Source organism: Triticum urartu, chromosome 6A (genome assembly GCF_056163025.1).
Source record: "Triticum urartu cultivar PI428250 chromosome 6A, HENAU_Tu73, whole genome shotgun sequence".
Taxonomy (NCBI): domain Eukaryota; kingdom Viridiplantae; phylum Streptophyta; class Magnoliopsida; order Poales; family Poaceae; genus Triticum; species Triticum urartu.
This window is the reverse complement of record NC_141878.1, coordinates 95,251,485-95,263,445: the sequence shown is the minus strand read 5'-3', so window position 1 is coordinate 95,263,445 and position 11,961 is coordinate 95,251,485. Positions and strand designations below refer to the sequence as shown.

At 41.5% G+C, this 11,961-nt stretch overlaps 1 protein-coding gene across 1 annotated transcript; it reads right to left on the bottom strand.

Moving 5' to 3' along the window:
* Positions 1-4,315: 4,315 nt before the first annotated feature.
* On the bottom strand, positions 4,316-11,484 carry LOC125514554 (26S proteasome non-ATPase regulatory subunit 2 homolog A). The gene is made up of 25 exons (XM_048679894.2): positions 11,153-11,484; positions 10,922-11,022; positions 10,339-10,459; positions 10,192-10,251; positions 10,022-10,089; positions 9,577-9,619; positions 8,794-8,859; positions 8,648-8,686; positions 8,490-8,572; positions 8,222-8,333; positions 8,058-8,141; positions 7,754-7,912; positions 7,566-7,670; positions 7,384-7,488; positions 7,159-7,299; positions 6,972-7,076; positions 6,667-6,888; positions 6,278-6,391; positions 5,963-6,178; positions 5,738-5,797; positions 5,549-5,662; positions 5,358-5,443; positions 5,172-5,280; positions 4,901-5,079; positions 4,316-4,811 (listed from the first exon to the last, which is right to left on the bottom strand). Exons 1-25 carry the CDS (start codon positions 11,273-11,275, stop codon positions 4,739-4,741), a joined length of 2,688 nt encoding a protein of 895 aa, XP_048535851.1. The 5' UTR covers positions 11,276-11,484; the 3' UTR covers positions 4,316-4,738.
* Between the last annotated feature and the right edge of the window lie 477 nt (positions 11,485-11,961).

The following is an 11,961-nucleotide window of genomic DNA, read 5'->3' as shown; positions in this document are numbered from 1 at the left end:
CGAAATATGAACCTTTTTATGTAAATTATATCCAAACTTGAATGAAATCCGTCCGGTTTGATCGAATTTCACCCGGTTGGTTTGAATTGTTGGCCGGATGTATGCGGCTACGATTGGATGGCTGCCTCCCGCATCCATATCCACGGACTAGTCCCCCCTGTCCACGAATGAATTATAGTAAGACGTGAAAATATAGCAAGGTTGTGTACAATTGCAATAAGAAGGAAAACAATCCATTATGAAAAGTATGCACAACCATGAAACGCGGACATATGGTTAATTTCACTAACTAAAACTTGAAGTAGTTGCATATTTGTACCAAAAATACATTATAACACAACACCAACAAAATAGATAGAATGGTGGATCACATTACCCATGGTAGAACAACACCTTAGGCCTCCTTTGGTTTAGAGGAATTTCATAGGAATTCTAGAGGATAGGATTCTTATAGAATTTTTTTCCTTTAGAGTCCTTTGATTCATAGGAATGGATTCCTATTTCTACATAGGATTGGTTCCTATCCTCCACATTTCATAGGAAAATAAAAAAGAGCTTAGACTCAATGGAAAAATTTCTTTGGTGTCAACCAAATGACATCTTGTTTCCTACTCCTACTCATAGGATTTGAGATACATGTTATCTCATTTCCTACAAAATTTCTATTTCTATGATAATCCTATCCTATGAACCAAAAGAGGCCTAAGTTAGTGATATGGCACTAGGGGGTAGCCCCCATTACTCCAACAACCCGCATCTCCCCAACACTGTGTGGCGAGCCTCTGATACGGCCACGACAAAAATTGATAATAAAAACGTTGAGGCATTTGTTGCTACCATGCAACTACAGTACATGAGATGAAGTCTGTTCAGGTTAAAGAAAAATTCATAGCAAACTAATTCAGAGAAGCCAATAATGGCTATGAGCGTATGCACGCATGGTTAAAAAATACTAGTGACGATGCATGTAACGTACCATACTAATAATGTCCATATCAGTCTGTTTGACAAGAAAATATTAGGACCCTAATAAATGTCACACATGTGGCACGAATATATGTAAACTCCAAACAGTTTTTATGGCAACTTTAGTGACACAAGAATGGCAGCTTTAGTTGTCAAGCATGACAACTTCTTTTCGGATGGCAAGTTTCAGTTTTATTTTTTAGGTTTGTTTTTTCTTTTCGGGTGGCAACTTTAGCTGTAAAAAACGTCAGGACCGGAGTGCTTCGTGTTGCACGTATGGCACTTATCATTTTTTTTTGAGCATCAGTACAGACATAAGCGCTTATATACACGTGCACCCTACCCCTATGAGCACCTCCGAGAGACTGAGCCGGCATATCATCTTGAGATTTTACGAAGTCACCATAGGCGCCTCGTAGTCGACGGAAACGTCTCCTCCCACTGAAAGCGTATCGCCGGAATTCCTGAAATAAATCCAGGATAAATGCGAGCATCAGGATTTGAACCCTGATGGGTTGAGGATATCACTGTCCACCTAACCATCTCAATCAGAGGTTGGTTATCATTTGGAAAATATTAAGAAAGCTAGATGTTGGGTATAAACCGTCCATGGCTGCTACACAGATACAAGAATAATACGCCAGATTAAAAGGCAGGAGATCACAATCGGATTTCTATTTCTGTTTCTACCGTGCAAGGAACGTGCATGGCAAGGTGTACATATACGTGTCATGCTATCAAGGACATCGGATGGGACCCACAAGTATATCAGTTGTAGGTTTTGTTATTTATAATGAACACAGTGTGTTTCTTACTGTAGACACTCATATCAAGTTCTGAAGATTGGTGTCTAAAAATTCCTATGTTGCGCTTAATTGAGTTGTCGTCGTCTAGGTTGGTTCTCTCGTGTTGAACCGCAAGGTTTAAACCCTCTACTTCACATACATTGTGACCATGGGTGAGGGGTTACTACTGCTAAAAGTGAAGTGCGTGAAAGATCAGAATGCAAGCAAAAATCAAAACTCGTCTTGATGATCGATCGTTTATCAGTCTCGATGCCACCTTCTCACCAAATTCCACCCTCTCGCGTGTTCTCTCTCTCAAGCACACTCACTATCCTCCCCTGTGGCATTGGAGGTTGATGCTTACACTAGGTCTACTAGGATGTAAGGTAGTTGAGCCCTCAGGTGCAGGAGTTTGTAGCAAGTAGCAAGTTTCTTCGGTTGAGAACCAAGGTATAAATTCGTAGAGGATATCACCAATGATAAGCTAGTAAAACTTCACTTGTGCCACCAACAACTCTAGCAAGGGTGTCAACCTTACACGCTTTGCAATTGTACAAGATACTAAAAGATAATTTAACAGGTAAATTTGAATTTTTGGAATAAACAATAACCGGAAATAAAAGTGAAAGTTGCTAGAGGTGTTTTCTTATAATAAAAACTAGACCAAGGTTCATAGTTTCACCAATAGTAATTCTGCATGAGATAAAGTGTAGTAATAACATAGACATGTGAAAGATGAAATATTCCGTGCTTATGCAAATTATGTAAGATGTGTTGTTGATATTATATAGGTAGTGTGTCCATAAATCCATAGATCGAGAGCCTCCATACATATATGTAAGATGTGTTGTTGACCTCTAGATCATTCGGGTATAAGTAATAATGACATATAATTGCTTTGAGCAAGATGACATACACTTGAATAATATTCCACTAAGCCTCTGGCTCATCCCGGGACAAACAAGTTTAGTATACCATTGTCCTCATCGTCAATAACACTTGCAAGGTTACACACAACCAATGCACACCGCTCCCTCTACCGATTACACATCTAAACTGACCAAGACAAGATAAATAATCAAAGAGAAATATGCACCTATAAACCAAACATAAGCTTCACGCGATCTAAACATAAAGGAATAATTCATCACATGATGAACATCGTCGCAAAGTACTCATCATATGGACCACAATCATGATAGTCGAATCAAGTGGCCATTACATATTGGCTACTCCCATGTATCCATAGCCCGGGGGGTGGTCTACTCACAACTCATACTGGAGCAGCGATGATCGATATTGATGAAGAAGGCGATGAATTTCCCCTCCGACGGTGTATAGGAACAAAGTTGCAAATGAGAACCGGTCCCATGATATTTTTGTGTACGACATGTGCTTGATGGTGGCAGTACATTGTGTATGATGTGTGGGGCCTTTGGTCCTGTGAAATAATTATGGAAATGGTAGATCTCAAATAAAATTCTCGATCGTCTGGTGGGCCCACCCCAATCTCAAGTAGTAATGGACATGATTGTGTGGTCTCTTTTTCTTCGACTATAACCTACTATACAATATTATTATCAATAGGGGAAGATCGCCAACACAAATGTCCCAATGCATTGTCTCTTAACATGCTCTCCTAGGAGATTACAGATTGTTGAAGGCAGCCATCTTGATGTATTGTATTTTAAGTGTTGTATTTAAAGTAGTTCTCATTTACAGATTTTTGCCGCCGTCTCTTAGCATATGCCATATTAGAACTTTGTCTACGTAGCACATAATTAATGAGAAGAGATGATCAGATCGTCTCTTATACAAGAAACCATCTTCGCGGTCATTAAGCATTGATATACAATTGTTTTGAATTTACCGATACCAATGTATTGTTATTATTCCAAAAAAAAATCAACTGATATTACGCAGTTTTTTCGACTAGTACCTATAGGTAGTTCCACGCTCGGGCACCATTTCAAGTTTCCGCGCACATTCCCTCTTCTTCGACTTTTCCCATTCCCGCATGGCCGCATCAAAGAACCATAAATTAACACCACCCCCTCTTATTTTCTTATACATGTCCTCCAGCTGAACTGTGAAATATAATAGAAATAGCAACAAAAATCACACGCAGAAATTAGTGGTTTCTTGTTTACCTCCACATGCTTTGTGCTCATTGGTTTGCAAAGCTTCTCCTATATGCACTTAAAACGTTGGGTACTGCCACACTTTTAAATGATTTTGCGGCAAAACAAGACGATTTAATTGGAAAATAAATTTACAACGAACATTGCTTTGTTTGGTTGAGGTTGAGTTGGGGACCCTACAAAAATCCCTCCAAATTCCCATTTTTTCCGCTTACAAGTTCTGATGAATAACCGCTTCTTTTTCGGCATGGGCAAAGGTTTGGCAAGACACTAATTTAGTTTTACGTATGAAATAAGAGTTCTTCACAGGTTGCAATTGCGTTCGGCCAGGCCAGGTTGCAATTTAGTTGAAACTGTAATCGTATCAGCATAAACACATCGTAAAAAATAGCAGCAACACTTTCAACACAGCACAGCAAGTCATTAACTGCTGACATAACATGGTACTCCACAAAAAATAAGTAGACGGCCGCAGGTCCACAAAAAAGGCTAAACATACTGTGCTAATGAATGACAACGCCGTATCAGTTCTAAAGATGTAACTTTCAGTACACACTTGATACATATACAAATAAGCTTAAGGTCAAAAGACACCACCAGTTCAACTCCTACATGTCCACCAGTGTGGGTACAAAGTGGCATGCCGGTCCATTCGGGCAACCAAACAAGCTTGCAGTTAGTTACAGCTCTGGTGGACGGAATAAAAAGTTTTTGGATGAAACACCAGCAAGTGCCTTGTGTGAGGGCATATCAAAGGATCCTCGGTGACGACAACCTTTAACTCCGAGTCTGCCAAGCTGGTGGACTCCAAAAACTTGCATCAGATCAAATCCTAGGGGGTTTCCCTCACTCCTCGTGGTATTCCGGGTTCTTCTTCAGAATTACAAAGCCCTCCAACGTCGAGGTCAGGGGGATGTACCTGCACGACACAAGGCAACAGTGGTTAGCTGCCATGGAGAGGAACATACTCAGACGATAAAGAACACATGGAGTCCTAGTTGAACTTACTTGTCAGTCGCCAATTCCGCTCGCTCCCCGGCTGCGAGCAAGACAGGAGTGGTATGCGTCTGAAAGCCGGTGATCGTCTTAGGTCTTCCTGCCTGCCCGACCACATCAACTGCTTGCCCAACCCGCACTGGAACAGGAAGAGGCTTCAGATCCTCATCCACCGTCAAAAGCATCCTTGGCTGTAATAAGGAAAGAAGAGTTTATAATCTTTATATCATCAACTGGCTGTTTGGTCTGGTTATAAAAATTGGCAGATGAGTTATATACATACCTGCATTGCCAATACAATAATGTAAAGAATGTAGTGATATTTCCCTAGAATGGTGGATTTCATATCAAGGCATGCGTGCAGAACAGTGACAATCCCTCCAAGTGCCATCCTAAGAAAACAAAGGAATTGTCAGATGAATCCAACAATATTGAAGGGCAAATTCAGTGCTTGAAGATAGTTACTTACGGGGAAAGAAGAAACCGGTCGGAATGGTATGGAGAAAGTGTCAGCAAACCCTTCCCAAGGTGAACAAGCCCTTGAGCAATTCTTACCTGTACATATAAAACTGATCAGCATATGCAAGTCTGCAACTCCAATACAAACAGGAAACCACCATAGGAAAAAGGATGCTGAAGGAGCACCGGATATGTACTTACACAGAATAGATGAGCAGCCTCTTTGTAGTAATAACTCGAAAGATTACGAAGCATACCAGCTATTCTGGCATTGTTTGTACCAGCACCAATCAATCCCAGTGAGATTATCGCAGCCTAGACCAAGGTAAACAAGTTATAAGATGGAAGCATGGATTTTAGAAAGTAACTGCTAGGCTAAGAAGTACATACCATTGAAACATCAGCATCTGCATCATGACTCAATCTGCTCAGTGTGTCCATTACATTTACCTGAAATATAAAGATATTAGAATTGTCCAAAATATAAACAACATAACACTGAAAATGAACCACTGAACAAGCATTTAATTCATAACATGGAGAATGTCCCAGTATGTACTGGGCAAAATTAACAATTGGCTTTTATAGCAACAAAGATTTCCAGTAACTTATTACCTTGGGGTTCGAAATACAGAGGATACCAAGAGCAAGGGGTACTGCTCGTCTAATATTCTGCTCGCCATACTGTAACAGACGTTCAAGTGATCGTACAGCCATTTCAGCTCCTAATTCTTCAGACATGGCAATAAGAGCAATTCCAAGGACAGCTGGGCCTTGGTGTGTTTCACCTTTCTCAAGATGTTGTGAGCAAATACCAAGAAGTTTCTGAACCTGCATTAAGAATTGGGAAAACGTTGGAGCCATTAGAACACAGTTTGAAGCCGCTACAAGTCAGCAAACATGTTAAAATAGGGATTGAAGGTTAAGTACCTTGAGCACATTTCCTGTTCCAGCATATGCAAGGGACATCAGTGTTACGTCACAATATTTCCTGATCTTCTCATCAAATGTTTTAGAAACCTCCGCAGTAGCCTCAACACTTTCCTGAAATAGCTCGCTATTAATAAGTTATCTGATGTATTTACATTGCCTTGAATTATGATGAAGATGTGTGCATAAGCTGAATTTAGAATCAATAGCAACAACATAGTATGAAACAATTGCAATCAGCTTTCTAGTTGGATCCCAGAGATGCCATTCACAAAAGAGTAGGCGAATCCTTAAAACAAATAGCATTCTAAATAGATATATCCACTAAACACATAATATTTTTTTCGTGCATGACAAACTGAATGAAACTGTAAATGTTGAGTATTTACCTGCTTTCCAAGATATAGAAGGCCAAGCGCAACAGGAAGAAGGCGTATAATTGGCTCTGCCAGCTCGGCCTCACTACGCTCCATCAAGAAAAATATGATGGATTGTGCAATCTCTTCATTGCATGAACCAACAAACACCAATCCCAAAGCAACAGCAGTGAAGACCAAGACCTCGAGTGTTGCTTGGGGGTCTCCCAGTATAGCAGATAGTTGCACTCTTAGCTGGAATACAGGAAAACATGTTAGTACGAAATACATAACTGATGATAAGGTAACAACAGACAATAGCAAGCACCGATTTCCACCTCGTCCTTTTGAGAACCAGCATATGCGATACCAAGACCCAAGATTGCACCAATCCGTATGTTTGAGTCATCCTTGTTAACATACTCCATGAGGATAGCAAGTGCCTGGAAACAAATTCTTATTAAAGACAGAACTTGCATAATATCAGAGGGGGAGAGGAAGCAGCTAATAACTTGGAATACATACAGGGTCACAATCATTCTTCACACCGCATGTGACAACTCCAATACCTAGCAAAGCTCCAGCAACAACATGAGTATCAGTACTATGCAAGTACTTGTCGAGCTGGGCAAGCCCAGAATCAGTATCCCACAGGAGAATCATTCCCTGCAAGCAATAATTTCATTTAGTGGCTAGTTATAACGTAAAGAAACCTTGTTGTTAGGAATATAACTAATGATGTGATTGTACCAGGCTAGCTGCTGCACTGGCTTTTCCATGTTCCTTATTCTTAAATAACCAATTTCCAGAAGACCCACTACTGGAAGAATCAGATGGAGCAGTCATCAGCTTATCCTGCACAAAGGAACAAACTTAATATTCACTCTTGCCTCATATGGACCACAAATAACACTTTCTCCACAAAAACTAACCTGGCCAAATCCAGCATTCACGAATGCATTAACAAATGTTGCAGCCAAATTCTGTCTTGCAGAATCAAGACTGGAGCTGGCACCACGTCCGTCAATCAAATGGACCTAAAGATTAGAAAGTATAAGCATACTTTTATAATGGACTAAAAAGCCTACCATAAACATGAAATCGGTGAAATATAGGTCACCTTATAAATATCTTCTGGAGATTTTGCCTCCATAACTTCAATATCACGAGCAAGAGTGAGGTACCCCTCGCTCAGCTTGGTGTTATTAACTATTTCTTGTAACATTTCCTTGTCATTTTCATCTGCAGCTATCTCATCATCAATCTCCATGGCCAAACCCTTCAGAAGAGGAGAGCTCACGGTCAAATTTTGCAAGATAAGCTACTTTAAATTTAGACATAAACAACGAACCAAGGTTAAGGGTACAGACGGAATCAAAATTCACAGGGATGTGGAAAGAGGGAAAGGGAGGGAAAGCACATACATGGCGTGCAATGATGTATGAGAATTGCTTCTTGAGTACAAGATCGTCAGTTGCTGTGTAGACCTGCTTCACATACTGTATGGACTACAAATCATTGAGATGCATGTCAGTTTAAAGGTAATAACTAAACAGAGGAGTACAACTTTTAATAATTTTCTGCTTACCTTGTTGTCAAGAAGCAAAGCAATGCGCAATGCACTTGCAAGATCTTCGAACTTCATGTAAATGGTATATGCTATATCAAGTGCCAGCGTATCATCTGGAGAAGGGAGGAATCTGCAGTTTGAAATTGAGATGGAGCTAAACATTAATTCAAGTCAAATAAAATTCAAATTTATTATTTAAGAGAACTTTTTCCAGAAAATACATTGAGAGATGTACACAGTAGAAAAATAGCAGTGTATAACCTAATGTGTAGAGTTGTAGACATACCTAGACGAACTAGTGAGGTACAAACAAGTTCTTTTGTAGTTTGTTGAGTCAACATGCTCAACTAGCAAATCAAGGTCTTCAACCTGCAACGAAATACCATGCATCAGCATAACCATTGGTGAATAGCTACAGCTAATGTACTGTGAAAGTCAAAATACCTCCATCAGAAGATCTACAGCTTCAGGCTCAGCATTATGCTATTATACAAAAAATGACAAGAAAATAAACAAGGCGTCAATGCATCACCACAAAATTATTTTATAATGGAGGGAGTGTGTATGTTCACAATTTTCAATGAACAAACCTTCATGTGGAATGAGACAATTTGCTGCACTAGTTCCATTAACTCGTCAATCGGCATGTCATCACCCTGCAGAAATACAAAATTAACACTTGAGGTTTGAAATATATATATACACAAGAAATAGTAAAAAAAACAGAGATCATCTACTTAGTACGGTTGCAACCATGCAACATTAAAAAAAGACAAGTACATAAAATGTGATCGAGACTGGATATTACAATAAGGCAACCCAGTTACTCACTCCAGTTGTTGAAAAGATGATGTTTTGGGCATAAGTAAAGTACAATATCCAAAACTTTGACTACTAAAATTCAAACTTTGACTACTAATATCCTTTAAAATATCTCAGTTAGATAATCAAAAATCATATCGTCAATTAGTCTTCAATAGAATGTTTCATAAGTCTTCTTATGTTTAGCTTTATGAATATATCACAACACATAGTACTCAAAGCTGAATACTAGCGACTGCCGATGTCCACAACAGCAGCTTTTAGATAACTAGAGCGAGTAGGATATGGCAATTAACTACAGTAGTTCTGCAAACTGATTAAAACCTACAAGCATGACTAGTAGTCACCAAAATAATGAGGTAAATCACTTATTGTAAAAGGGGTAATAATATTTATCAAATTACATCAACGATGTCTAGATATGGTAGGAAGTTAAGCATCCTAAGTAAAACATAAAGGGTTATCACAATTAGGCAAATAGAAGAATGGAGGCACAAAAAGAGCAAGGCAGGAGTTCCACGTAGTAATGATACAAGGATGAGAGTTCCAACCTGGCGCTTTTGGAATTCTTGAGAAATTTCACCAGCCAGATTCCTGTCACGAGAAGGTTTCAGTAGAATCCAACAATTGTGTAAGTATAACAAATTACAAAACCCACAATGTCCATAAAAGCAATAATAAACTGAATTCAACAAGGTATCGGAGACTTGGTCAGATAGCTATATACAAATTAGCTATCACATAACATAAACCTTGCAGTCAGAACACATATAGCAACCAAAGTAGAATAGATAATGATGCATAATCAATATATGTCCACCATAAGGAACTTTTTATCTTATCATGGTACAACTAACTCATCGTAACAGTCCTAGGAATAGGCCATGTTGAGTATCATATGTCTGCCTAATTCAAACTTTAACCTCTTACTGGTAAGCATTTGTATTTCTGGGTATCAATATATGTCTGCCTAAATTTATGTAGTATTGTTCTTACCTCACATATTCATGACCCCAGGAACCAATGTCGCCTTCAGAGCCCAACAAACGATACCTCAGGCTCTCCTGAAACGATGAAAAGGCAAACTCTTAAGCAAGCTAACCTCAATTCCCACTGAAAGGTATTAAACTGAATTGTGGCAGAGTAGGAACATGGCAGGCACATACCCTTTCTCCTTCAGCAGACATTGTCAAGGCCAACACCGATAGTATGTCAGCCATGTACTTCTGCAAAACAGTTGTGTGGTTATATCAGCACTGTCCAGGATCAGTATTTAAATCACCGTACAACAAAGGTGTGAGTGTAAAGTATACCTTTAGCTCAGATTCTGGCATAGTTTCATAGTAGGACTTGAGGGTTCCATAGTGTGGGCGGAGGAATTTCAGTGGCTTTGGGACAGACGTCATCGAGCTTGTAGCTGAGCGAATCTCCTGCCTGGTAGGGGTCAAAATCTCAGTGGCAGCTAACAGAATTAAAGCAAGAAAACATTGTTTTTTACACAAACTACTACAGTGGCAGCACTCAACGAGACCTTGCCAGATAGATGGAACAAAAGTTACCAAAACTATAGCTACACATTCAAGGAATTCAGAGAGAGAGCAGAAATCTAAACTTATGGCAAGCCAAAGGAACGAATCTCCTGCCTGTAAAGGTCAAAATCTCAGTCGAGGGCACACAAAGGCTAATCTTTTTAGACAAACTAGAGTGACAGCAGTTCATAGTGGTTCGTCAGATAAGAGGGCAGAACTAGAGCCAGCCACTCATCAAATTCGCGCAGAGATCGGAAATCTAAACCTAGAGCAAGCAGCCGACGCACCACCAGACCTAGGCACGGGACAGAATTCGGGGACCAAAAACTGAATCTTGAGGTCCCAGCAAGGGAAGAGATTGTAGTACCTCATGCTCTCGAGGGCGAGCCTCTGCACGCCGGGATCCACGTCCTGCGCGCGCACCACGTAGAGCTCGAGCTGCTCCTTGAGCGCCAGGTCCTCCTCCGACTGCGCGCACCAAAGCAAAAAAACACATCAGGCGGGGCGAAAGCCGCAGATCGAAGCGAGACGCTCCCCGATCTCGGCCGGCCGGGAGAGACCGGGCGGAGGGGAGGGGGGACGGCGGGGGGAAGCTCACCAGATCGTCGTCCTTCTTGTCGTCCTTCTTCTTCCCCTTGGAGGAAGAAGGCTTGGCGGGCGGCGCGGGCTCCGAGGGCGCGGCGGCGGCGGCCCCGCCGTTGGGGTTCTCGGGCGGCGACATGGCAGCTGGCTGGATGGACGCCCGCGGATTCGATTCGCCGACGGCGCTGGCGGGCTGGCTGGCTAGGGTTCGGGGGGCGAGTGGTGCGGGGGTACGGTACGGAGGCGACTCGAGGTGCTGGGTGGGGGTTTATTTTCTGGAGAGGCTGAGGGGGAGGCGGAGGCGGAAGCGGAAGAGGGGATCTCCGCTTTGCTTGCGAGTTGGAGCCGGACGCGAGGTGGATGAACTTGTCACTCCTTTTCTGTCCCGATTTGCCCCTCCCCCAAGTTTGGATCTGGGCCGCCCGGCCTGCCTTGGACTCTGTTGTCACGGGTTCGGTCGGGTCGGCGCGGCCCAATAGTAATGGGCTGGTTTACGCTCAAAATATAGTAATGATGGGCTGGTGTTTCGGGCTTGTTGGGAGGAACCGCAAATACCAATAGAAGGCCCGTTTTTTCATTAATAACACCAGCCCATCGGGCGCGAATGCTAGTTCCTGCTTATAGCGAGGCTAGCATCTGCCTAAAGCCTATACACGATCCAATTCTCGTGTCTGGGGGATTGGGAGAGAGTCACTCAGGAAGGACCTTGGCACTTCAGGGGTGATGCGGTCATCCTTAAACCCTACGACGGTTTAGCAAAGCCATCGACTGTCCCACTGGATTCCATTGAAATCTGGATACAAGTTCATGATATTCCGCCTCTTT